General features: G+C 39.7%; 1 protein-coding gene across 4 annotated transcripts in view; it reads right to left on the bottom strand.

Moving 5' to 3' along the window:
* EPS15L1 (epidermal growth factor receptor pathway substrate 15 like 1) overlaps positions 1 to 27,363 on the bottom strand; it is a 62,210-nt gene that overhangs the window by 25,065 nt on the left and 9,782 nt on the right. For 2 of the 4 annotated variants that reach the window (XM_019513669.1, XM_019513672.1), the window contains exons 2-22: positions 26,316 to 26,357; positions 26,019 to 26,108; positions 24,401 to 24,448; positions 23,254 to 23,349; positions 22,789 to 22,851; positions 21,686 to 21,811; positions 21,351 to 21,410; positions 19,896 to 20,132; positions 19,179 to 19,336; positions 18,460 to 18,616; positions 15,676 to 15,761; positions 14,336 to 14,408; positions 13,603 to 13,764; positions 12,687 to 12,884; positions 12,146 to 12,310; positions 8,948 to 9,074; positions 8,761 to 8,826; positions 8,001 to 8,137; positions 7,149 to 7,209; positions 5,355 to 5,437; positions 2,360 to 2,492 (exon numbers count right to left, since the gene is read on the bottom strand). In XM_019513669.1, the coding sequence (XP_019369214.1) occupies positions 2,360 to 2,492; positions 5,355 to 5,437; positions 7,149 to 7,209; positions 8,001 to 8,137; positions 8,761 to 8,826; positions 8,948 to 9,074; positions 12,146 to 12,310; positions 12,687 to 12,884; positions 13,603 to 13,764; positions 14,336 to 14,408; positions 15,676 to 15,761; positions 18,460 to 18,616; positions 19,179 to 19,336; positions 19,896 to 20,132; positions 21,351 to 21,410; positions 21,686 to 21,811; positions 22,789 to 22,851; positions 23,254 to 23,349; positions 24,401 to 24,448; positions 26,019 to 26,108; positions 26,316 to 26,357 (2,368 nt within the window). The remainder of the gene's footprint in view (positions 1 to 2,359; positions 2,493 to 5,354; positions 5,438 to 7,148; positions 7,210 to 8,000; positions 8,138 to 8,760; positions 8,827 to 8,947; positions 9,075 to 12,145; positions 12,311 to 12,686; positions 12,885 to 13,602; positions 13,765 to 14,335; positions 14,409 to 15,675; positions 15,762 to 18,459; positions 18,617 to 19,178; positions 19,337 to 19,895; positions 20,133 to 21,350; positions 21,411 to 21,685; positions 21,812 to 22,788; positions 22,852 to 23,253; positions 23,350 to 24,400; positions 24,449 to 26,018; positions 26,109 to 26,315; positions 26,358 to 27,363) is intronic. The other 2 variants (XM_019513670.1, XM_019513671.1) reach the window with 2 other exon arrangements.

Raw genomic sequence — 27,363 nt, 5'->3', positions numbered from 1 at the left:
CCCCACCCCCCCCCCCCCGCCCCATATCACTTTACTTTAAACTTTGCACACCCCACCATCAAGCCCAATGCATGCCCACAAGAGAGCGTGTTAGTTCAACTCAGCTTGCCCAGTGTCTGTATAGATCGGGCACTTAAGCAGGGCTTTTCTGGTACTTTTACCTAATAGCCGATTCAATCAGCTGCTAGATAAAAGTGACAGAAAAGCCCCACTGAAGCAAGAGATCTATACAGATGCTGCAGAGCTGGGTCAAACTAACACACTGCCTCTTTCAGTAAAGTACGTCCTCCCCGTCTGTCAGTGCCCAAGATGTCTAAAAAGTGTTAAGTGTTTTTTTTTGTTAAATCAATTTTCCAAAACACAGAGTCAATCTGGGACAGGGTACCCAATTTTCTATAATAGAAATTTTAACTTAAAATGCTCTTGAGGTAAAACATCCATAAGGGTGTTTTTCATTTTGAGTGATGGTTCACCTGCAGGGTGAACCAAATTAACAACTACTTTTATGAGCGGTCAGTGTGAGAACTGCAGTGTCAGACAAGACCAAGCACTGCCCCATGATGCAATACAAGGAAAGTGTGAGATCCATGCTGAAAGGGAGGTTATAATAATAGATTTTGTCTACAAATTTATGAAATGGTAAAAATACATAGAAATTCTGGATATCTGGCCTTTAAATTTGTATGTCACAAACAAAGCAAAACACCTCGCAGTGCCAGAGTTTTGATACAAATAGATTTGTGAGCATATTTGTGGCAAGATCATGTTTTTTCTATGATATAGCTGTTCCCTGTCAGAGTTCACTGTTAACATCTACTAAAATATATCACAGGCTGACAAAAACAGACTTGAAACTAACAGCTATGAAATGCTTTCTGTTTATTAACAGTTTCACCAGACTCTAGATGGCTTTAGTGGAGGCCAACCTTTCTTGGCAGATGTGCCACAGGTTAGCCCTGCACCCTCCCTCCACTCTCATCCCTTCCCCTTACTGGATCTGCAGTTTTACTTTCTGCTCCCTGTCCTATGCTCCCTGCCTGATCTGATGCTCTGTTTTCTGCTCTTTGTTTTTTTGTCAGTCTGTTGCCTGTCCCCTTCCCAATTTCCCATACGCCATATACACAGACTGCTTGTGCCACTTGTGGTACCTGTGCCACATGTTGGCCACCCCTGGTTTAAGAGAATGAGGCATTATGAAGAAAAATGATCTGAAGCTGAACTCCAAACTAAAATAAATCTTAAATTATTAAACTATACAGCAGATTCATTCATACTTGGCAGTTTCAGAATATAATGTACCAGAAGTAGAAATTAACCATTGTACTTAGAAGTAGTCCCTAATTAAAATTTATACAAAAGCTCCTTGCCTTCCACTGAAAATCTAATCTCTCTCCCCATAATCCCTCCCTCCCCTCCCCCTGCAAGTACTACATGTCTGAACCATCTGCTAACCTTCCTAGACCATGGGCTGATAAGAGATCTACAAGACAGAAAACTGTAGACTTCCTGTTACCTTGACAAGCAGAAAAAAAACTATAGGAAGTGTCTGCAAAAAGAGTGATTCTCAATCTGGGATGCCTGGAGATCCTTTCCAGGGTGCCACAGGGTGTCACACAATGTTGTCAATTAGCTATGCAAGAATGGTTTACAAGATAAACTCAGAGATGTCAAATAGGAAGTCATAGTTTTTTTGACTTGTGGTTTGAGTTCTGTGCAACAAAAGAATTGCTCTTTTATTTTTCCATAGTAAACAAGCAGTAAAAAGTAAGAGTTGGTATTTTTTGAGGAGTGCCTTAAGTCTATTGAGCAATCAGGACAAGTGGACAGAGGCAATGCCTTTTTATTAGACCACAATTTTTGCAAAAAAAAACATTAATTTCAAGCTTTCAGGCACAAACACCCTTCATCAGGCATCAGAAAAAAAGATTGTAAAGGTTCTCTTGGGTAGAAATGAAAGTTCATATTTCATAGGATTTCACAGAGGAATCAATAGATGGAAAAACCCTCTGAGAAGCAGTTCTTAGCTGGTAAGGAGTCTCAGCTATCCTGTGACACTGTGATGATGCAAATTACCATAGACAAAGGCAGGATCTCAGGTTTCGGGTGGTCAAAGCTGCTTCTTGCTTGGGAAAATATGAAGATTTCATTTTAAAAAATGTGCCTGAAAGCTTGCAATTAAAGAATGGGTTTTTTTGCAAACATCTTGTTGGTCTAATAAAAGGTATCACCTCTGTTCACGAGCCCCGATTGCTTTTTCCTCTAGACCAATATAGCTACAACCTGGACACTTGAGTCTACTGAGACATACCATGAGTCTAACAAGGTTGAGAAACACCGTGCTAAGAGAAGATGTACTTACCACTAGGTGGCTTGGGCCGTGGAGGAACATTTTTCTTCGGTGGTAGGGCGGGAGTGTCTGGCTTACTTTTAAAAGGGTCATCTGAGAATCCCATCCCTCCAAAAGAGGAGGTGAAAGGGTCTGAAGCTGCAGGCTTTACGAGAGAGAAAAAGAAAGTATACATCAGATAGCAGAAGCGACTTATTATTTTTAGTATATATAAAGATCATTCAGACAGACATTAACTCAGGATAGATAAATATGGAAAATCAACTCAGGGACAAAGGAGTCTAACTTCTTTTTTCAAAAGCACTTACTTTGAAAGCAATTATTAATCTAGTAATTGAGGTGTTTCATGTAGTAAAATACATTATTTGTGTACATATCTTTTGAAACAACATAAGGTTTGAGTCACAGTCATCACAGCTTTCTACACACTGATATTTCATATTTACATGCATGTATTTAATAATCATTAAGGAAAACCCACACCTCTCCATGCTCTATTATGGTGAGCACCAAGTATTGCTTAGTGTCCATCTTATTTTAGTGTCCTGTTTCATCTTCCCCTCACTGTTTCATATTACTAAATATATGATTTAGGCCATGATCTTGTGAAAAACTAAAAATAGTCACTTCGTATTTGTGATTATGTCCACCTTGTTAACCTCAATAATATGTGTATGAGTTAACTGTAAACGCTTGCAGGGCCTTACATTGTGAAACAGGGATAGCTTTGTATTTTAGAAGGTAACTTTATCCACTTCAGGAAAAGATAGAAATATGGATGCAAATACCATTAAAAAAAATATATGTTTAACCACCTCTAATTATACCAGTAAACAATTAACAGATAACACAGCAGTTCGGAGACAGCTGCTGCTGAGTGCCATTCCATCCCAGTGGCGGGGGGAGAGGGAGGCTGGCTTTTGGAGGGGGATTGGAGGGAAGAAGGCGGCAAGCCCAGCCAGACAACACAGCCCAGAGGGAGCACCTGTGAAAGAGCAGCTAATTGCTTAATTGATGAGTCATTAGGCTACTCTCTGTTTTCCTCTTTAACTATGGGTACTAAACCCCCTCCTCCCTCTTCCCTCCTCCCTGCCCTGCTGATTTCTGTTGAGGCACCACACAGCTCCTCTTCCCAGCTTCCCCTTAACTGGACACAAATTATTGGAGAGTAGGTTTAGATTAGACATCCGCAAGAACTACTTCACAGTTAGGGTGGCTAGGAGCTGGAACCAACTTCCAAGAGAAGCGGTGCTGGCTCCTACCCTGGGGGTCTTTAAGAAGAGGCTTGATGCCTACCTGGCTGGACGCATTTGAGTCCAGTTTTTCTCCCGCCCAGGCAGGGGGTCGGACTTGAAGATCTACAAGGTCCCTTCCGACCCTACTCCTATGATCCTATGATTCCCAGGCTGCACCCAAAGGGTAACTGGTAAAATAACTGGTTATCACTGCACTTACCAGTTAAATGATTAATCATTTAACTTTTCACAACCAAGGCAGAAATAGTTATCACAAAGGTCCCTACAGGAACTTTTATTTGGTCCCATTTTGTACACATAGGGCAAAGGAAGCACAGAAAAAACAGGGCTGGAAGGGATGTCAGGAGATCATCTAATGGTTTAGATAAAGATGATGGATGTTGCCTGGAACAAGGGGCTCCAGGCAGCATCATCCTTATCTAAACCATGTCAGGTGAGCGTTTATCTAATATGCTCTTAAAAACTCCACAACTCCTCTAGGTAATCCGTTCCAGTGCTTAACTACCCTTATAGTAAGAAAGTTCTTTTCAATAATCAACCTAATTTCCCTTGTTGCAATTTGAGTCCATTACTTGTTGACCTGTCCCTCACAGTCACAAAGGGTAGTATGCCATCCTCTGTATAACCATCCCTTATGTATTTGAAGGCTACTATCAAATCCCACCCCTCAGTTTTCTCTTCCGCAGGCCATATAATCTCAGTTCTTCCCTTTTCTTGTAAGCCATGTTTCCTAAGCCTCTAAAATTTTGATTGCTCTCCATTGGGCTCTTTCCAACTTGTCAAGGTCTTTCTTGCAATGCCATGCTCAAAACTGGTCACCAGGTGTTTAGCACTGGTGAGCTCTCACACTTGAAGAATCACTTCCCTTGACTTGTAGATGGCATTCCTCTTAATACAATTCATCATGCTATTGTTTTTCTAAGCCACAAAGCAAAGCCAAAAAACAGGACTTTTCATTATATGATCAAACACCACAGTGAAACAGTATGTACCATTTGGAAATGTGGCTATTCCTAAAGTATACAGCATGTCCCCCTTCTATTCTCAGCAGTTCACATCTCTTTACTTGTTTTAAAGCTTCTAGAAAAGAAAACAAGATATTTTTGAACTACGTTCTCCACTGTTGCCTGCAGAGGAGCATCCTGACCATTACAAAATAGATAGGATTGATTGCTGTATCTTGACTTTATCAATTTACACGCGGTACTTTTAACATATTTTCATATTAAGTTTAATTCTACAATAACAGGCAGTTTTGCAGGCAGTGCACTGGCAGCCTCAAGGTCCCAATCAGGCCTTGCTGAGAAGTCACCAACTTCACTCAAACATCCTATTTGTACAGGCTACTGCCACCTAGTGGAGGAAAAAATAAAGGAAAACAAGACAAAAATGATAGGAAAGATCATTTTGGCTAAATACAATCGAGTTTAAAATCCCATGAAAAAAGGTTTTTACTTCTTTCACTTCTTTGCTTATTTGTAAAAATCCCTTCAAAAACAAAACAAACTCGTTAATAAATTTATCCTCTATGATACACATAGAGGTTATTGAAACCCTACTGTGTCTAAGGAAATAATCTTATTGGTCTCTTATAGAGGGGTTTGTATCCATAATTACAATAAAAAATAATGTTGAGACTTGATATCCCCTATATTATTCACATCATCGCACTCTTCAAGAATGACGTGGGAAAACAAAACCAAAAACCCAGCAACATTTTTAAAGGAACTTTATTTCCACCGAACATTTACCTTTGACATCTGGCTAAAATCTGCAAAACTGTCATTACTATTAAAGGCACCACTTCCAAATGGGTCTAATGTTCCAAAAGGATCTGAAACATGTAAGGAACAAAGTTAACTTTTTTTTAAATGTTGTTTAAAATCATACATACATACATACATACATACATACACACATATATAGTGAAATCATGAGTATAACATTTTTTTTCCCTCAAATGTAACACAAGACATAAGAATTAAGGACACCGACATGAAGACCTTGATAGTAGCAGCAACAGATTTGTCAACCTATGCTCCATGGCCCAGATCCAGTCCATGAAGAGATTGAATTTGGCCTGTGAGAGAAGTGAGGGAAAGAGGGCACCTTCTCTGCCCTGGGCTGTGTATTATTCTGCCATGGGCTGCTGAACCAATCCACAGTGCTTTCTTACCCTGCTACTGCAGCCTCCACTTACCATCACCATCAAATTCTTTGCTCCCCATCACTTTTGACTATGGGAATCTGTGACATCTGATGGCAAGGGTAAGTGGAGACTGCAGTAGTTGGGCACAAGAGAACAGCCTTCAGGACACAGCAGGAAGAGTTGGGGTGCTACAGAGTGGATGGGCAGCTGGCAGTGGCTGGGTTGCAAGTGGTGGTCTACCATTCGTAAAAGGTTATCAACCCCAGCACAATTTTATTTAACAAAGTCCACAGAAATCCTGGTTTTTTTCATTATGGTGCCATCCGAATCATAACAAAACCTTGTAATTTGGAAGCTGATGCCTACAGAATGATTTCATAATAGGCTTTTATAATGGCACCATAGATACTGTGATTTCACAGTGAACTTGAGGGATGACTGATTCTTCCTTGGGGTAAAAATTCAGCAGTAAGTAATAAGTGTACTCCATCCTAGAATCTCCTTTATAAGGAACAGGGTTTTTTTTAATGCTTTTCATTTGGAATATGCCCATTATTTGAGTCTGATCACACCACATTCCAACTATCCAAAACATTCTTTTCCAAGCGCTGCGGTTCTTAATGTTAGAATGCGTTTGTTTCAGCAGTCTCTTCCCAGACCTTGAAAAAATCTGCCAAGGGACCATAAAAATTTGTTTCACGTGAGAATCAGTCATGGTCAAATGACATATTTTTAATCCCCATTTCCCATCCACAAAAGGGAATACTGAAGAAAATATGGACTTCACCTGCCACTGTGGAGAGGAATTTGTGGTTTGCCCACCTGCTGAGGTAGACTGTTCTTCAGAATCTATGGATCCTAACAGAGAGGCTACAATGACAGGGCCATCTACACAGATGCCCTCTGCACCAGCTGTCTCCCCCAAATCTCTCTATAGGGATGGCTGGCTATGTCAATGTGAAGTTGGCAGAAGGCAGGACAGGGTGGCAGCTATAGGACTCTGGCAGACGTTACATTGGTCCCACTTCTATATTAGTGATTAATGCGAGGTGAATGGTCACACTGCTTGTTGCACTGTAAAAATAGCTCACCCACCGCAAAACTGGTGGATCCATGACAAAGTTGCTGTTTCAGACAGCAACCTGTCTTGCTGGGACAAATTTAACAAGTAGCCAGGTCTCAGACCTCACTTCCTATCTCACAGTGCTCTGCTCTCCCTCCCTGTTCCTCAGTGGGCACAGCAGAGAGCTGTCAGGAAAGCTTGCAGGTGGCCCTGTCCCTGTTGCCACTTGGCAACAATGGCTTGGGAATGAACTCTTTGCATCCAAAACTGGGTGTCCAAAAGGCAATAAAAAGTTATTTTTGCCTTTTACAAGCAGAATCCCATCCCTCTTACCTGGGCGTTTTGAAGAGATACCTGAAGATGTAAAAGGATCACTGCTTTCAAAAGGATCAGGCTAAATATGAGGAGAAAAGAAAAAGTTGCATGTTTTTCATTGTAATGCATTCTGTACTTTACCTTCCTACATATATAAAAAATTTCCCTACATTCAAAAACTGTCAAATTAGGACAAATAAATCTCTTGTGTAAATCTGCTATTCTTAATAGATTTACAGCAGGATGAATTGACCAAGTATTTAAAAATAGTCTTATGGGATAAGGCCATGCTATTAGTGCACACAGTTCTCGGAAGGAAAAAAAAAAAGAAAACTTATGGGTTGCGCTCAAAGCCAAGTATTTGAATGAGCATACAAGATTCTAGAGCAGGGAACCTCACAGTGAATTAAAGCTGATACTATTCACCAATGCAAAAAAACAGAGAACCTAAAGCTTCTATGGTCCAAATGTTCAAACATGAGCGTCCAATGTTAGGCACTCAATTCACCTATGCTCTTAAATGAAAATAGCTTAATTTTCGGTGGTAGCAAGTACACACAATTCATCTTTAAGTCAATGGTAGCTGGAGGTACTTTTGTGCACTCTAAAAATCTGACCACTTATTCTGTGTGTGATGCTAAGACGCTAAAGTTGGAAAATGCTGCCCTATAAGTAAGTAGAAAGGAACTAAAGAGATCACTTGGGAAATAAATACACACTCAATATAAGGAGAGAAGCTGTGCCTGTCACCTAATATAGGAAATAAGAGAATGCTGCGTGGGACTTTTCTTTTTGTTAAGTCTTTTACACAACGTATTAGCCTCAGAGTACAAAAAGTTTATTATACGCACACTTAAAAAAAATGCCTACCTTCGAGAGCATTGTGGGATTTTTTGTGAATGGATCAGATGTAAATGGATCACTCTTCACCTGTTTCTTAAAAAAATCATCAGGGGCTGAACTACGAAATGGGTCACTTTCTTTAAATGGATCCTCTCCAAATGGATCTACCAAAAGACCATTAAGTAAAGAAAATGTAATTAGGCAAGTAAAAATGCTAGAAAATTTGCTGCAGGGAATAATACCATATTTCTATTTTTAGTTGATTCATGAAGTATTAATTTCTACTCTAAAAAAGTAATTGTTTACTTCCCATCCCAATTAGTCAAATCCCTGTTATCCAGCATGAGTGGGGAATGGGGGGTTGCCAGTTATCTAAAATGCTGGTTACCCAAGGCCAGCAGTTTTACCCGAGGCAGCCACATGTGAAGCAGCAGCAGCATGGTGTGGTTGGCAGCAGTGTGTGAGCTTCCCACCCCCCCCGGCCTGTGTCCGGCCAGCCAGCTGGAAATTCCAGTTAATAGCGTGTTCTGGTTACTCAAATGCTGCATAACAGAGATTTTACTGTAATTATTTCTATATGTGGTGTTTACATTAGTTACAAAACTACATTTAGTAAAATTACATATACATTATTTAACAACTTGTCCCCTCTTTCCCTGCACAAAACATCCACAGACAATTCTACAGGCCTCCCAATTTAAACGTAAAACGGGAAGCCACAGAAAGCCAGCTGCTGCCTTTACACCTTCATATTTGGTTACAAATTCTATCCTATCAATTTCATCAACTGAAAAACTTTTACCTGCTGAAGCAGGTGGTTGTTCTGCAAAAGGATCATTATGAAATGGATCACCTAGATAAAGAAGAAATATATTGTATTTTGTCAGTTAGTTAAGAAAATTAGCAAAGTTGTAAAAATGAAAAAAAAGTTGTCTGACTGTTCTAGTTTTTGTGTTAGCCATCAAGGCACTTACTGTCTTTGAAAGGGTCAGCTCCTTTAAATGGATCAGATCTGAAAGGATCTTCTGACTGGAATGGATCTGTACGCAATTCTTGCGTGTTATTACTGAACAACAAGGCTTTATTTTTGAATGGATCATCCTAGAATTAAAAGAGAAATATTATGATTTACCAAGATTAAAAGGCTAAACGATCCAATAAGTAGAATTCCCACATAATCTTTATCCTGTTTTGAACGATATTCAAAATTCAGAATGATCTTCAGGAAATCACAAGTTATCAGTAAGCTGAAGCAAGTATTAGAAATAAACTGCTTGAAGCTACAAAGAAAAATAAAATCAAAGTCTACATATAGAACACAACTTGTGTTAAGCTGTTAATGATTTTGTTAAATTAATTTCTCAAAAGTCTCCACAAATCCTTCCAAAGTGTCATCCTCCGGGGTTTTCGCACCTTCAGGTAGAATAACTTTTCCAAGATCTTTCCACAGATCCCTAAATACTGATCCCCACCTAGTTCATAAGTGTGGGAAGAACCATAATGATAAATCTTTTAAGAACAGGGTTAAGACAGTTCACCTGACAAGCATGAACAGGGATTTCGTTCTAACGGATGCACTACCCAAACCATGCTGGAAACTCTCTCTCTTAACATGGTCATCAAATGTCATGGATAGCTTAATTTTTTTTTTTTAAATAAGTATGATTGCTGCTAGCACAGTTCAATCTACAGCACTGACAAATTATAAAAACAAAACTATCATCTCCACAACTGCACACTGTACTGCTTGCTGTATTTGCATAGATAAGAATCTATCACTTAGGACAATAGAACTCCACTCCTGATTGAGGCCTTTCACCCCGCCTAATAACTATTTAGTGCTAACAACCAGTGTCACCATGTCCTCACAGCCTAAGGCTGCTGACAGGAAAACAAAAACCCAGCACTTTACTGGAAGAGGAAGCGCTTTAGTTTGACGCAGCTCTCCAGCATCTGTATAGACTGTGCACTTCAACAGGGCTTTTATCTAAAGCCGATTCAATCAACTATTAGATAAAAGCACCAAAAAGTCCTACTGAAGTGCGGGATCTATACAGATGTTGGGCTAGCCGGGTCAAACTAATGCGATGCCTCTTCTGGGCATACACTGTGCTTAGTGAGGGGCCACAGTGAGCTTAAAGTGCCTGGGTTTTTTTCTCCCAAGCCTGTAAGCAGCCTAATACACTGAGGGATCTCCCCTTTCACAGTAGTCATAAATGAAGAAGTGAAAATTAAATCTTCTCAACAGCAAAAGAAAAAACGTAAGAGGAAGAGTGGATTAAGAAACAGGAAAGAGGCATAAGTACTTTAAACATTTTTCTACAAACATGAATTAGAGTTTTCCTCAAGTAGTTCTCAGGCTTAGTAATACAAAAGCACCATTCCAGAGACGTCAGTTTGAAATGTACCTTGCCAATATCTGTTCAAGCAAAAATGACTGCTGCGAATGACCTTTTAAGCCCAAATTTACATCCTAATAAGAGAGTTTCTGTCCCAAGTTAGTTTTTCCTTCTTAAACATTTTCAAAAGTTCCTTTTGCAGAAAGCAAACCAAACAAGGCAAAAGAATGGAATTCCTTCTGGATGATTATTAGACTAGTGTATGAAATAACAACTTACTGTACATAGTGTATTAAATGATAAACGTGTAGTGTCTTCTTGACAGAAAGGTTTGCAAGAAGAGTTTAACTGGCAAGGAGACCTGAACAAAATATGACTGTGACAGTGATTAACAGCTGGAGAAATAAATATGCAACATTATAAATGAGTAAGTATAGCTTATGGTAGTGTTAGAGTGATATTGTAGTTGTGAGGTTCAGAAATTGTGAGAGGCAAGGATTTCTTAGGGTTGTTCTTTTATTGGCTGCCTGGCTCCCTGTAATCAGAGACCTGAGGAAGAATGCCTTGCATTCAAAAGCCTGTCTAACTTTATCACAACTACACAGTTCATCCAATAAAATATATCACCCTAAGAAATCCTTACCTCTTGTGTAAGTACAATTTATATAATTTAGTAAACACCCAATAAATACCAGATACCCAAAGTAAATCAACATGACAAGTTCTTAAGATTCTTAAGGAATATATGGAATAGAATATACATCTGAAATAAAATAACAAATGAGAGGAAGATCATGTTAGAAATATCTGAAGGGTAGCCAAGGACAGAATCCATGTATTATCTTTTTTGCATAAGCTTCTTTGTCTATATTTACGTATTTATTTAGCTGAAGCGTGTAAATGTACAACTCATGCCTTACTGGAAGGCAGAAATTAGTATAGCTACTTCAGAAAAAGGAGAGAGAGAGAGAGAAAAAAAAAAAAAAGTGAGGCGAGGAAAAGAAACCCATTAGTAAAAGAGGAACAGGAACAACTGTTGAGGAAGTTATATTCCTAGGTGCCTGAAGGACTCTGAGAACAGCTGTACTGGGATTTAAAACAAAATTGTCAAACTGTCTATTTTGCTTATACTAGAAATCTGACAGGCCATAAAATCTGGTTTAATTTTTTTTTCCCCCACAGCCTCTCTCTCAGTCAGGAGTGTAAAAACTCAGCATAGATCTAGTGTAGATACAGCAAATCTCAGCAAGACAGTCCTTCTGTTGGCTCAGCTCGTTTTATTTGAAGAACTGGTACAAACTACGCTGACAAAGGGTAGGGAGGAAGGGGAAGGAGAGTGTATTTGTAGAACTATGACTTTTCCCTTTATAATTCTACTGGCAAATCCCAAGAATTGATGTTCTCTAGAAATAAAATGTTACAGTCGTGTTTAGCTGAGGTCTCTATGTCAAGTCAAACCCAGCTTGCAAACCTCTCTGTAAATATGACATTGCAGGTTTAGCATTTAATGCATTATGTACAGCAAGTTATTTCACATGCTAGCTTAATAATCATTCAGAAAAAAATTCTCCCTTTCTGTCTCGTTCAGACTGTTTTTGGCAAAAAGAAACCCTTGAAAACGCTTAAGAAGGAGAAGTGTTAACTCTGGGCAGGAGCCCCTTTATTAGGAGAGAGATTTAGTCTTCAAAGCATAGCACTAGAGGCTGACATCTTTCTAAGATCAAAGGGGCTATTAAGATCACAAAGACAAATAACATCTTTTTATGTTCTCAGTTTAGGTCACAAATCTATTGACTGTGAAGCTTAAATTCAAGAATTTTATTCAATCTTTACCATTGCTCCAAAACTGCCTCTCTCTTTCTGCGCAATTCCTTCATTTATGTCTGCTAAATTTGTCATGCTTCCACCGTGAATCCCATTCAGAGCCTCGTTATATTGTTCAATACTTTTATTGACTTCTTGGTGACTCTCTTGAAGTTGAGAAAGCTTACTTCTTGCCTAAATGATGAAAAATAATTCAGCATCATACAGGATTAGACATACAGCTGTTGAACATGCTACTAGCTATTCTTCTAATAGTGTTTTCATGCTCACAATCTAAACAGTGCAGTAACTATACAGTTTGGTTTCTTCATGGCTCCAGAGAAGTAGGAGTCACTTTGCATGAGGATAGTGTAGCTACTGCAAATTCCTAGTTATTTTCCAGACTCAAATTTTACATGAACTGGGAATCTAACTAGCAGGCAACAGTCCAAGATCCATATAATTATATATCAGCTTATTCCTCTTGTTGTGTGCACTTCACAGGTGCAATCTGTTTTTTTCTAAGCTATTATTTTTTAAAAAGACATGCACAAAAGACTATGGAAACTACCTGATTGATTTCTTCTTGTGTTGACTTCAAAGATTTAATTATTGTTTCAAGTTGAACTTTTCCTGCCTGGATGCTCTGCTCTAGCTGTGTTTCTTCTTGCTGGAGGCGATTCAACTCTGTTTTTGCTCTATTTAGATCATCTTCCTGTGATTTTAAATCTGACTCCTGAGACTGAATCTGCATTTTCAGTGATGCAATCTGAAAGTTACAATACAGCACCGACTTTAGCATAGACACAAAAACAAATATGGCATTGTTATGTAACATTTATGATGAATTCAGATTCCACTACATTAAACCAGTGATTCTTAACCAGGATGCTGTCCTGATTCAGGGTGCAGCCATATCTCATAAGAGTTTGTTAAGGTGCCAGAATGTAAGTGGGAGTGTTCAGTCTCTGGCCACATGGAGCAGAGCAGGGCAGGATGATGGTGTGAGAAAGGGGTCACCACCAAAAGTCAGGTTAGGCCCACCCTGGCCCCTCAATCGCTGCTATTTCATATGGAGAGCAAGGATTCAAAGCCTTGAATTTGATGGTGGCGGCCAGGCCAGGGAAGGGTTAGCCTGGCTCTTGGCAATGACACCTGACAACTGCCCCCACTCTGCTCCATGACGGCAGAGGTTCTAACCTAACCTCTGCTGCAACTCCCCTTTACCGAGTGCCAGGGCTTATGTACCACACAGCTGCTGCCTGTGTCAACCCATATTCATACATTATATTGAATAAATATATAAGGCCGTCAGGAAAGCTATTCAGGTTAACAGAATGCTTGCTTTAAACCTTTTTATATTTGTGCAGTACGGGCCATTAAGCTCAAAATGAGTAAGCAGTGTAAGAAATTCTTATAGACTCTCCAATAGTTTTCTGCCATAGAGACAATATGCTGGACCTCCTCCAAAATGAATGTACACTCACCATTTGCGTTTCTTCTTGGCACTTCTGTTTCACGTCATTTAGCATATCTTTCAGTTTGGCTTTCTGCTGGTCCATTTCATCCAGGCGGTCTTGAGCATCTTGTTTCTGAGCTTCTAACTCTTGCAAATTACTTGTTTCTCTATCTAAATCATTTTGCAGTTCCTGAGAAATATTCCACGATTTGGACGGGTTACATTTAACTGAGGTTCTGATACAAACGATTAAATTTAAAGGAAGACTGCTATGGTTGTTAAATCCAAAACTTCCCACCACCCAAAGGCATCAGTGTTTTTTCCTAAAGAAAGAGGGGTGGGGAAATAACATGCCAGCATTTCAGTACTACTGTAATCCTTTATAACAAATCAATGCCCATGCAGTAGGAGGACGGAGTGACAAGAAAGCCTGCACGTCAAATATTTTAAACATTAATTTTCAGAACATGTGTTTTAGAATATTAGGATACTTTTAAAATAAAGGTATTAGCAAAGCATTAATAAAGACACGATTTCAGCTGTGCCTATACTATGTGTGTTTTACATTAGGCCGCAAAAAAAATAAATTCTCTATAGCAAATAGAAAAATAAAATCATTGCTACACATTAAATGAGATTACATAAATTTCCCCATTGGGAGAAAAAATATGCCCAAAGAAATACATAAGAAGAGTGGGATGGAGGAAGACTTTGAAGTGTCATTGAAAGAAAGATCAGTAATGAAAATCCAAAGTTTTTACCTGAACTTCACAGGTTTTCTGTCTAATTGATTCCTCCTTTTCTCTAATATCCTGCTCTAGTGAATATTTTTCTCTGTGGGAAGAACAAACAGTCTTGTGATTGAAAGCTAGGAGCTAGCATTTTCAGAGGGGGGCCTTAAGTCTAAAAAGGTTGAGAACCACTTGCCTAGGAATTGTTACATTCAAAAAACAATATATCACTAATGGTCAAGTAACAATCAGTTGTAAGCAAAACAAATAAATATACCTGTGCCATGTACTAAACTGTTTTAAAGCTTAGAAATTCATTTTTTCATGTAAGTGAGCAGCAAAGTTGTAGATCATGCAAAATGTGCTTTAGTTACATCAGTCAGATTTCAGAAGAAACCAACCAGGCCACTGGTTTTCAACCTTCTTACACTCAAGGCCCCCTCAGAAAATGCCAACTCCTAGTTTTCACTTGTTTTTTGACTACAGAAAAATAATAGAACAATTCTTCCATTGTAAAGACCTTGGAAAGACCCCAAGGAGGTCAGAATGTTTTTAACACTATGAAATCCTATTTGAAATCTCTGTGGTTACCTTGTGAATCGTGTTTGCACACCTAACGATGCTAACATTGCATGGAATCCTTGAAAGGATCTCATGGCAACCTGGTTGAGAATCACTGACTTAGGCTATAAAAAAATAAAACAGACAGCTGGACTCAACTACATAAAAGGTGCTAGGGTCCCATTTCCAATAGTTTCTTGTTAAATAAAAAACAAAACAATACAACCAAAAATAAAATGACACCACATAAATGCGTTGCCAAATGAACTACACACTCCAAGCGCAATGGAGGGAAAGGGAGAGAAGTAGTAAAAAACCCACTGTGCCATACTCAATAATGAATGCACAGCTCCTTATTTGGTAATCATAAAAAAAGACAGGTTCAACAGTATGAAGTGAACGTCCATTAAAACCAAAAGTCAATCAGAGTGACAACAGAGTTTGATATTACTTGTAGCCAGGCACAAAATGGCCTCTTTCATCACAACCAGTATGTAAATGACAATAGTGACAAGACCAATATATACTAACAACAGATGAGGGAAGAGAGGACGATTGTAACTAATAACAAGTCTGCAAGATACCTAATTTCCTATGATATGGCAGGAATAGATGCAACATTTTAATTAATTATTTCATGTAGGATTCTTTTCTTTAAGATATTTCAAAAAACTATATATAAAGATTTGAAACAAGAACCATGTTACACAACACGTAATTTTGTACAGAGCTTTCCTTAGGAAGAAAGATTTTCCATTACTGGGATTCAGAATAATGGTCAGAATATTTTAAAGGTTCACTAAGTTTACCTTTGTAGCTGTGCTATCTCTTGACTAATATCATCAAGTTCTTTTACTCCTGTAAATTCTCCTGACCCAACAGAACTTGAGCTATCCTGAAAAAAACCAAAATATTCCCTTACAAAGCAAATTAACAACCAGCATGCATTATTTACAAAAACTTGAGACAGAGTTACAACCACATCTCACTTTGTACCTTCCATAACAGGACATCACAGCACTCTCCATAGTACTGAGCTTGCTCTCCTTGAGGTAGGAGCATATTATCAATCCATATTTAATAGATGGTTAACTGAGGCACAGAGAAGATAAGGGACCTCCACGTGTTCAGAGTATAAATCAATGGCTGTGGCAGGATTAAAATTCAAGGAACATATCCTGCCCTGTCCCTCTCCAAGAAAATGGCAAAACTCCCAATGACTTAATTGGGCCTATTCTTTCATCTCAAGTATTTCAAGTCAATACCTTGCTCTAAGTATGAGACATGCAGATTTCAACATGCCTATTTCCTTTAAAGCAGCATTTAGGAATCTCCTACAGCAAGGGAGTTTTTTTCATTAATATTTTTTATTGGATAAACTGTATAGATGGAATAGAAAGACTAGCTTTTGGACACAGTGCTCTTCCTCGGGTTCCGCTGTAAACAGTGAATTTTTCATATCCTACAGTGAGAAGCATTCATAACTGGAAGAAGTATTATGGAAGTGAAGGGGCCAGGCTGAAGGCTTTATCCTTACCTCTGTGGCATGCAAACTTTTAATAAAGTCACTGAGGAGACTTGGGATGTATGACTAAAGTTCATGAGTAAAATATTTCTAGCCCTCTAAAAAAGTAACAGTGTTTATGAGGGAATGACAAACTGATTCTTCTTAGGGCATTTACACAAGTTGCATTTTTTGTGTGATCGGGCCCCTGAAAGCATGCTACAGCCGTGACATAATACACATGTATGGCTGCAGAGTGCTTTTTAAATGGCCAATCACGTGAAAAATGAATCCTCATCAAATCACCTATTAGCTGAAGGTGCTATAGAACAGAGCACCTTAGGGAACTTGTGTTCCCTCAAGGGTTCATTTTTAGCGCCTTTGCAGGGCTGCACTGGTGCTCTTGTGCCCCCAAGGCTGTCAGCAGGGAAGGGAGGGGGACAGGGATGGTGAAAGGGATCCCTCACCTGTGGCCCTGGCCCAGTTCCGCCCAATGCCCTAGCTGGGGTATCTGGGGGGGCCTGCGAGGGAGGGAGGCTCCCTTCCCCGGGCCTCTTGACAGCGGCAGCAGAAGCTGCCGGCTCAGCTTTGCCATGGGCAAAGCGGGCGGGGGGAAAGAGCGCCATGGTGGAACAGAGCCTCCCCACCTCATGGGCTCATCTTGGCTCTCCCCAGTACCCCAGCCAGAGTAGTTGTGAGGGGTCGGCCCCACAAGGCAAGGGGACTCCGTTCCACCCTGAGCCTCCCTCCAGCTCCAGCCAGGCACTGCCCAGCTGCCAGCTGCTCCCTTTCTCTCCCCCTCTCTCCGCTGGTGACAGAGGGTAGGGGCTGGGGAGCAACCACCTCAGAGCTCTCCTGCTGGCCAGGGTCAATGCAGATAAGCTTGAGCCCCCCGACCCAATACGTGAACATCTGTTGGGTAGGGGGGTAAGCCCTCTAATTCATGGCGCTTTGCATAAACTGCCATGAGTTAGACTGTGGCCCCTAAATGTCTGTAGGTACCTTTAGTTTTCATTATTGGTTTGATATTCTGAAGACCTGTGATATTTAAATGCTTTTTTAACACAACATACTGCAGAGTTCTTTTTATTAGATTAATTTTAGGGATGGACAAACATACTTTTTAACAACTTTAAAAGGGAAAAGGGAGCTGTTGCTTTGCAGTGTGCATTAGCTGTTACGATCCAACTGCCGTAGCTACACATTTCTGTAGCAATATCAGTTAACTAAATAACCCTGAATGAAGCAAGGTTAAAGTTGCCCTGTTGTCTTGGCACAGGTCTCTCTACTCCATATTGCTTCTAGAGTCAACCTCTCCATTTCACTTATTATCTGTAGGATTGGCCATCTGTAGAAGAGAGATCCATCGCACGTGTCAGACTTTGGCTAAAACCACTGCAGGCCTAAATTCTATTTTCAAAAACAACAAGCAACTAAGTGCCTAAAGTCACTGTTGAAAAAGGGACTCCAATAGCAGTAACATTTTCAAAAAGCACTTAATGTTGAAAGGATAATCAGAAAGGCTGTGGTAAAACAGTGAATGAACAGTTCAGCTTTGGAAATATGGCTGAAACAGACAAGATTTTCATTAGCCATCTGGATTTGCCTAGCCTCCACCTCCCTCAGCCTCCCCCCCAGAAAAAAGAAAGAGTGGTCTGACCTAACCCATCAATTCCCGATGCTGAAAGGGATTTCTCTAAAACAGAATTAGAACGGGCAGCATATCACCACCACTTAACGTGGTTGAAGATTCTCATCCTCTCCCAGCCCAACAGGAATGTTTCCTAGCAAAAGATACGGTCTCTGAAACTGGTTTAATTTCTGAAACAACTGAGTCAACAGAAGAAACATGATGCAACAGGAATTTCTCAATTCCTAACCAATTAATGTAATTAAAAAAAATATATATATATTCCAGAATCTTGGTTAAACAGCAGAAGATAGGCAACAATTCTTCTAAATTGAAATTTTACACTGTGATGTGTTAACAAGATATAAATTAGAACATTAATAAACTCTCCAAACTAGTTACTTTCAGAACACAAAGATAAAAATAGAGCAATATGCCTATTAATAAACAATTACTTACTTGTATGGGAGTACTCCTCTCTGTAGGAGGGATCATATCTGGGGACAACACTTGTGGAGGATCAATCCCTTTACTGACCTTCTGTTGAATGAGATACATGGCTAGGGCAAACTGATCTTTGCTTAGCTTTCCCATCTGTCTTGTATCTGCCAAGGCCCTGTTAGGAAATGTTTAGTCTTATTATAAGTCAAAATGTCTTATAAATTGAACATCTACTGTTGTTACAATGGAATCTGAGAAACAAATAGGCTGATTTCTTTTTGTTTGTCTTGGCCTTAACATCCATTACCCTACTGGGACAATTCTATAAAAATAGGACAACTTTTCTTAAACACTTAGCTAACAATATTTGGATTCCCCCCTCCACACACACGCACACTTTAGCCAGTTGATTGACAGGAATCCTAAAGTCAGCATCACCACCCTCTCACCCTTAATGAAATGGTGTATAAAGTAGAAGCACCCACTGCAAGATATGCCTATCATTACAATGACAAAATACGGAGGGACATGTATTTTCAAAGTGGCACAGGACTCTAATGCTGCCTAATTTGCAAGGTCTTAATCTGTGTAGAGGAAAAAAAGGGAGAAATATTCTCTGTCCTTCAGCAAAAAACACTAAAAATACAAAAGATAATAGATGTAAACGTCAGCAAGGGAACTGTTTGTTTCAGATTCTGGCTATGGCAGAGACGACAGAACTCAGGATGAATTCTTACCATATGTGTGCCAAGAGATTCTGAGAAAGTCCTGAGTGCATAAAAATATCCTTCACTTCTTGACCACTCACATAACCATCCATGTCCATATCAGTTTTTAAGAAGATTTCATCATATCGCATTTTGTCAGACATTGGTACCACCCAATTCAAAGATGGCTGTAAAAATAAATGTTATTAATTTAGCCAAAGATCAAATGTACACGTGGGCTCAACCATGCCAGATACAACCCCACTGCAGCTGGAGGTGCTCAGCATCTTGTACAATTAAGTTTGTCACCAGCATACAGACATTTCTCTTCCCTTCATTAATGTTTTAGGACTTATAACATATATGACAATCTTAGGAAGAAACTGATTCTGTCAGAAGCCATGCTTCTTATGTATAAATGGAATAGGTAGGCTGAGAGGAACTGTCAGTATCAGGGCTCCACAATGCAAAGGTAGAGACCCATATTTGGAGTCTCAGGTGCAGATTCATTCCTCCTCTGGTGCTAGGGCTGAAGCAGAATTAATATTTTTCTGGCACAAGCCCAAATTGCTAATGTTGAACAGAGTGTTGTGACAAATACAACCTACAACTTTCTGTTCTAGCCACCCTTTTGTCATTGAGTGCTTTTCAACAAACATCAGGAAGAAAAATTATCCAGCAAGAAGTAGTTTAATTATTCTGTAGTTCCCTGCAAATAAATTTAAAAACAAAACATGAAACTTGTACCTGTGCTTGTTTGATGCTGTGTTTGGGAGACAAACTCCCTGTACTATTTAGGCTGTTTACACTGCCATGTGATGGAGTAGAACGAAGGCTGTCTTTAGGTGGAGGGCTTGCAGGGAGAACAGGAACTGCACCAGGAAAAGCAGGTGCCTTCTTTCTTTTGGAAGGTGGAATAAGTGATGGGGGTAATACTGAGGGAACTGGCTCCTTCTCAAGAGCTCTATAAACCAAATGCATTGCCTGCAAGGGTAAAGGCAAAATCCATCTATAAAACATGTTAATAGAGAGGAACACATACAAAATTTCAAATAGTGCACATCTACACAAGAGAGAAAGAACATGACGGAAAAGAGATATAGGCCAGGACAGACCTATAGATGGTCTGGAATGTAAGGGTTTAAGCACTGGTAAGTAACAGTCAGCAGAGGTTTTCAAGGAGGAAGAGCATTTTAATAGCTGTATTTTGAACAACTCACAGTAAGGACAATGTGAGCAACAGGAGGCCAGAAAAGAGGAAGCTGTAATTATAACAACAAACAATTTCAGGAAGCAATGGTACACATTTACATGGTCAAACTTTCTGTAAATTTAATAGAAAAAAATTGGGCTGGACAGGACCTAGTGGCCTGGTACAAACTAGTCAGAGGGGACCAGCAGGCATTGGGGGAGTCCCCGTTCCCCCGAGCACTGCCAGGAGTGACCAGGAATAACGGTCACAAGCTGGCAGAGGGTAGATTCAGGCTAGATATCAGGAGGCGCTACTTCACTGTCAGGGCGGCTAGGATCTGGAACCAACTTCCAAGAGAAGTGGTGCTGGCTCTTACCTTGGGGGTCTTTAAGATGAGGCTAGACAATCACCTTGCTGGGGCCGTTTGACCCCAGTACTCTTTCCTGCCATGGCAGGGGGTCGGACTTGATGATCTGCTCAGGTCCCTTCCGACCCTACTGACTATGAAACCTGAGGAGATCACTTTGTACAACACCCTGCTCAAGGTTTAGGCAGGGATGATCCAGCCAGAACCACCTCAGACAAACATTTGTCTAACCTGCTCTTAAAGGCTCTTAAGGATGGAGTGTCCACAATCTCTCTAGGTCATCTGTTTCAATGCTTAACTACCTTCATAGGGAACAAGTTCTTCCTAATGTCCAATTAAATTTCCATTTTTGCAATTTGAAACTCTTCTTGTATCTGCATCCACAAAGAGTATTCCATAACCATTCTCTTTCTAACCATCCTTCATATATTTGAAGGCTATTATCAAATCCCCACTCTGTCTTCTCTTCTGCAGACTGAATAATCCCAGTTCTTCCACAGTTTTCCTGTATGTCACATTTCCTAGGCCTCTAAAAATATTTGTTGCTCTCCACTGGCCTCCTTCCAATTTGTCAAGTTCTCTTCTGAAGTTCTGTGCCCAAAATGGAAGCCTCACCAGTGCTATTTTGGAAACAAAGACGTACCACAGCAAATTCATCTTTGTCCAGGTGTCCATCTTTATCAATATCACTGAGATCCCAGACCTGTAGTAATTTAGACACAATATAAGAGTTCAGAAACAAATTTAAAATAGTGAAAATACAAATTAACACACAGATTTTTAAAAATGGACCACTTACATAATTGCTTAAGTAATGATTTGAAGAGCTTAACTTTTGCCAACCTTTAAAAAGAAAGGAGTATATCTGAAATACTGCCCACATTTAAACTGCTGCTATTATGACCAATCACATTAAGTTTTTAATTTCACAAAACCAAAGTTAAAGGAGGATCTAGGTAACACTTATCGGATACTTACCCTTCCTAGGATATCTAGAGGTAGCTTTGAGTTCATCAGTACTGGTTTTACTTTGTCTCCTGAAAGTAAGCCATTTACTGGCAAGAGGCTTTCAAAAATACCATCAAACTTTGCTTTTTCTTCCACCTAGTTGGTAAGAAATAGCCTGAATAAGTAAAAAAGTGTGCCTGTGTGAGTGTCAAAAAAGAGATCTTGCAAAAACTCAGAGACTGGTCAGTAATCTATCATTTTATCTTTCAAGTGTTCATGCTATACACCTTAAGCACTCTATTGAACTTAGTTTTAAAAGTCGTGGCAATAACTTTTGGAGATTATTCTCTCTGTATGAGAAGAAGTTTTTGGAAGTTTCAAAAAGGGGTCATATCATAGCAGCAAAACTGATGCACGACATACAATAAAAAGTTTCTGCACAGACTAGAAAGACAAATGATTGTGTTGAACATCTCTGTGCCCAGATTTTAAACTATGCAACTTTCAGAAAGCATCTACTATACTAAGAACTGTTATTTTCAGCAATATTGTTCCCTACTTTAGACTATACCATGCAATGTGGAAACATGCTTTTAAAATAATTTGATCATATATCATCCAGAAAAAGAAATTTCATTTTAAGTTTATAATCAAAATTTAAAATTCACAAATGACACTCCAAACTACTCTTTATATGAAACCAGAACACAGGCAAAGAATACTATGCCAAGGCAGTGATGGACTCAAGTTTCAAATAGACCACACATGGAGATGGATTTGGTAAAGATCTTCACTGATCTAAATGTGGCTCTAAGTCCAAACGTTTTCTGAGCACGCGTTCCATTCTATCTGTCAGTTCATGCAAAAAAGCTAAACAAAACAAGGCTCTGAGAACACAATCTTGACTAACAATCTCTCTTAACAAAATATTATGTCAGATGTTGACAGAAGTCTATGACAACTATAAAGTACAAACTAATATTGTGTGTGCCATGTGCCCAAGTCGACTTCTATAATAGAGGTTTTCCAATGTCTAAAATATAATTTTGCCAAAAAGAAAATAATCACATTAACAAAAAAAACACTTTTTACATGCAAAGATTGGATGCAAATGTACTGTCCTGTATACTTACCCTAACAGCCCAGAGACTTTCTGTTGAAGGAGGAGTGATCAATAAGGGGCTACCACTTTCATGCTAAAAGTAAAATAAAACAGAACAAGACTACAACATAACATTATCACACGTCACTTTCTTTTTATTGCCCAATTCTTAAGTATCTATACATATGAAATATGTACACATATACATTTTGCCACCATGTGGGAGGACAGGGGTCACTCTTGTATGTTTTATGCAAACAGAAAAACAAATTAAAATGTCAGATTAATTTGTATTACTCCCACCGCTACAAGACTCAGGCATGGACAAGTACCCTGTGGTGCTAAGTTCTATATACACACAAACCAAGAAGGACCCTGCCCCAAAGAACTTACAATGTGTCTAGCTACTAGCAGTCAGTTTGTTAAGGTAGAAAAGACTATTCTGGGTTTCTTTTTCTTTTTTGAAGTTTAATTTCTGAATTAAAAAGTTACTTACAAATTGAGGAGGTGGCACAGTCAAAGTTAGATTGCTCAAGGTAACATCATGGCCATTCTGTGCACATGCTACGAGTCGCAACGCAACAAAGAAACCCTAAAAATTCAATGGACAAGGAAACTCAGGCTATTCTACTGAAGCAAGGAACTAGGCTAAATCATTATTTTTAAACAGAATCATCTATATACTGTTTTTTATAAAATGGTAAAGGTAACTTGGCTAAGTGAAAGCACAGAAGCAGGGATGTTCAACTAATTAGACTCTCATTCCAACCTGTTGGTTTAATGTATTTATTCAAATCCAAGAAGAGATTCCCACCCTCCACTTCCCATCAACAGGCAGGGGGGTTCATTTTGCATTTGAGTACTGGCTGGGGCAGGTGGCTGCTGCAGCCCCGACTCTGGGGCAAAACTGGAGCCAAGCCATCGCCTTGGCTGGGATGGGGTGGGGGGGCTTGTGCTGCAGGGATAGGGGCACATGGCAGGGGAAGAGCAGGGGAGATTATGTGGTGGGGGACTAAGAGGGAGTGTGGGGGAGACTGCACAGCCTGTCCTGCTGCTGCTTGCTCCCCCCCAACTTAGTTTCTACTCTGGCCCTGGCCCAGCCCAGAGCTGCTGCTGCAACTGCTGCTTCTACCTGGCTGAGCCGGTGCAAGCCTGAGGCCACTGCTAACTGTCCTGGAGCTGAAGCCACTGCAGACGGTAAGCAGCTGGGGGACAGGCAGCCAGGCACAGGCACAGATTAAGGGGGTAAGAGACTGGGAAGCAAGGGGTGGGGGTCTTGCTGCCTGATCCTCAACCTCTACTTTCCCTGCTGCAGAGGCACGGACAAGGTAAATTTAAGATGACCCCCCAGTTCAATTATATAAACTCATACCAATGGAAACGTCTCCAGTTTACTCTTATTAAAACATTCTAATTACACTACTTTTGAATGGTAGATATATGTGTATATATATATCTATATATTTGGCTTTGAGAAATATTGGGAAAAAAATCCCTGATACCATAAAATATGCAAGAACACACTTAACTTGAAAGGGGCTTCAGGACTTGCTTAAAGTGATATTCTGAATAAAAACGATTTCCTGAATCAGGCCCCAAATTCTAGAGCCATCTGATCGATCTATGCTAGATATTTCTTATACCTGTTTATCCAAGTATCCTTTACCCTCTGGGTCAGCCAAATCCCATATCTATAAAAAAAACAGATAATAAAAATCAGCCACTGAAATTCATTATGTTGGGGAGTTCAAATATCAAACATTCATACTTGAATTGTCTGCTGGAAGTTTCAAAATATGAACTACAAAGATTAAATTTTTACTTCATTAACAAAATGTAAGTTAAAAAACAAAGTGCTCTTTAATTTAAAATCTGCTTCAACTTCACACAATGTCTAATCCAAACCTCGGTGAAGTCAATGCCTTCAAGAAGCTCTGACCCACACAAAATCTGATTCTCTCTCGTTTGTGATATGATGCTGCAATACACAAAAAATTATGATCCAGCATTTTCCTGAACTCCCTATTCTGCAGGGGATTACCGTTCCAAAATGCTGTAATCCTGAATCTGCAGGCAAGTGAGAGAGGAAGCAATGTTCTAATACTTTATTAAATAACTGTTTTTAAGTTTATTCACCTTACTGAATAATCAGTCAGTCATTAACTCTTCTGTCCTGGTGCCTGGTTTCTTACTTTCTATTTAGTTGCTCAGACAATATGGTGGTGATAGTACTATAACAACTTCCAACAGGGCAACAAGAACTGCAACTATTTTCTGGCACTTCTACCTTTAATAGCTTTAAAATCTACTCTCTTCTGACACCATGCACTATTAAGGCCTTTATCCAAACCCTGATAATTTCTCATCCTGATTACTGTAAATATCTTTTATCCTCGATTCTCACTTCTCCCATCTTTAGATCTGTACAAATATGGCTACTCAAGACATTTTCTTCTACTGCTGCTCCCTATACATAATCTCAGCTTTGTATATTGTCTCTGACAGCTTCCCGTCTCTTTCCTTCAGATTTACTTTACTTTTACTAGTCTAGTGGTTTTCAGCCTCACTAGATTCAAGGCACCCTTTGGAAAATACCAGCTCATAGCTTTAATGTATTTTTCGACTATAGAAAACCAACAGAGCAACTCTTAAGTTGCAAAAAACCCTAAGAAATTAACACTGATCCTTGTAGTTTTTCTGTCTCAAATCTCTGAGTTATTTTGTGAATCACATGTATGTGTCTGCACACCTAGCAGTGCTAACATTGCATGGCACCTTGCAGGACCCTGGTTGAGAATCACTATACTAGTCTACGAGGCTCTAGGTATCTCTGTTTTAGTTCTGTTGGTACCTATGTTCTTTTCAGTCATACTGTCTTAGTGCCATCTAACACATTGACTCATGTTTTTAGAAAAGTCCTCTTATATGCCAGGTTGCCTCTTTTCAAGCACTCTCTTGGCCTTCTTCCTCATTAACTATCCTGTCACCTTCCCAATTCTCAACCATTTTATTTGCTGTGGTGTTTTGAGGCTTTCAAAATGTCCACCAAAACAGAGCTTTGGTTTAGTGATGTTCTGGGTGGTAAAACAGATCTATAGCTAACTTTCAGTTTGAAAACATGGAGCTACAGTGTATTATTCCCCCTCTCTCTCAAAAAAAGTCCACCGAATATCAGTTTGGATCATGGAGCATAAAAACAACAACACACTGTATGCACATGCCCCCACATCTCTCTCTCTCACACGCACACACTTTACTTACTTTCCCAAGGATGATGTCCGAGAGACCTGACTTTTTAAGAAATAGAGCTGCTTCACTAGCCCCAACTCTCCCTGTGTATGTGGGATCTACCTGCAACACAAACATTAATAATTCACTGAAGTAAGTTAACTATAAAAAACAAGAGATGAACAGTACAAATTGCCAGTTTCTTAGACAGACAATATTAGAGCAATACTGGCATTCAGTTACCATAAAGCCGAGGAAGAGAAACTGGAATGAAATATGGGAAGCAAGAGAAACACTAAATTAAAAAAAATTAAAGTATTAAAAACTTACTTGTTTGTAATATGTCTCATACAACGGATTCCCAGTGGAAAGCTAAAAAGAAAGAGTCAAACAAAAATGGATCATAATCAAATAACTTCCACTTTAAGGGAGTGACAAAAAAGCACACACTAATATAGCACAAATCAGTTGGAATTACAATTTTAGGACCAATTCACAAAAATGCTAGTTATAAATGTAACGCTTGAAATCTAGGAAACTACAAATGACATAGTGAAAAGTCTAATTTGGGCATACTGTATGCCCTGGATACTTATGGAACATTTTTATAAGCTTATATTATACATAGATACATATACACTACTCCTCTCCCCAACAAGTTTTTATAATTATTCTGGTAACAGTAGTTTAACCACACTGTTCACTTGTTTTTCATGTTCTTATCTTTTTATTTAATGTTCCAGTCCTATAAACAGCGTTGTTCAGGTAGATGTTAACAGACACACCCTGATCCTCAAGCATAGACATCTACCACATACACACTTTTTACATGTTGAATGGACAGGAAAGATAAAAGCCCCAGCACTCATCTTCTCATTTGCCTCCCTAAAACTTCCATAGGTTATCTCTGGTCCAATCCATAAATTTGATCACATCCCAGACCTGATCTTTAGCTTGGATCAGAGGTGAGCAAAACACCGTCTGAGGGGCAGATCTGCCCCACCAAGGGATTTTACCCGGTCCACAGTTGGTCCCTTGGCACTGTCCAGCCCAGACGTGGGAGGCAGCCTGGGTTGTGATGTGTGGCCAGTCTCTGCCGCTCCCAGGTACGTAGCAGGGTGTGGGCAGCACAGCAGATGGACTGGGCTTCCTGGCACCCCAGTCTGGTGACAGATCACTCTGCCCTGCTACTCCGCAGTCACTGATGGGGATGCCAGACAGAGTCGGTGGGGTGGGAAGGTGGGGTCTCCATGAAGACTGGCCTGGGAACCCTGGGGGTAGGGCATGCAGAGCTGGGCAGATGGGATAGGGCTGCAGGCAGGCAGGGAGTGGCATCTGGGAGCAGGACAGGAAGGTGAAGAGAGGGGATGGTGACAGT

Source organism: Gavialis gangeticus, unplaced genomic scaffold (genome assembly GCF_001723915.1).
Source record: "Gavialis gangeticus isolate Ggan-Ray unplaced genomic scaffold, GavGan_comp1, whole genome shotgun sequence".
Taxonomy (NCBI): Eukaryota; Metazoa; Chordata; order Crocodylia; family Gavialidae; genus Gavialis; species Gavialis gangeticus.
The sequence above is the reverse complement of the archived record's forward strand: the minus strand, read 5'-3'. Positions and strand labels throughout refer to the sequence as shown.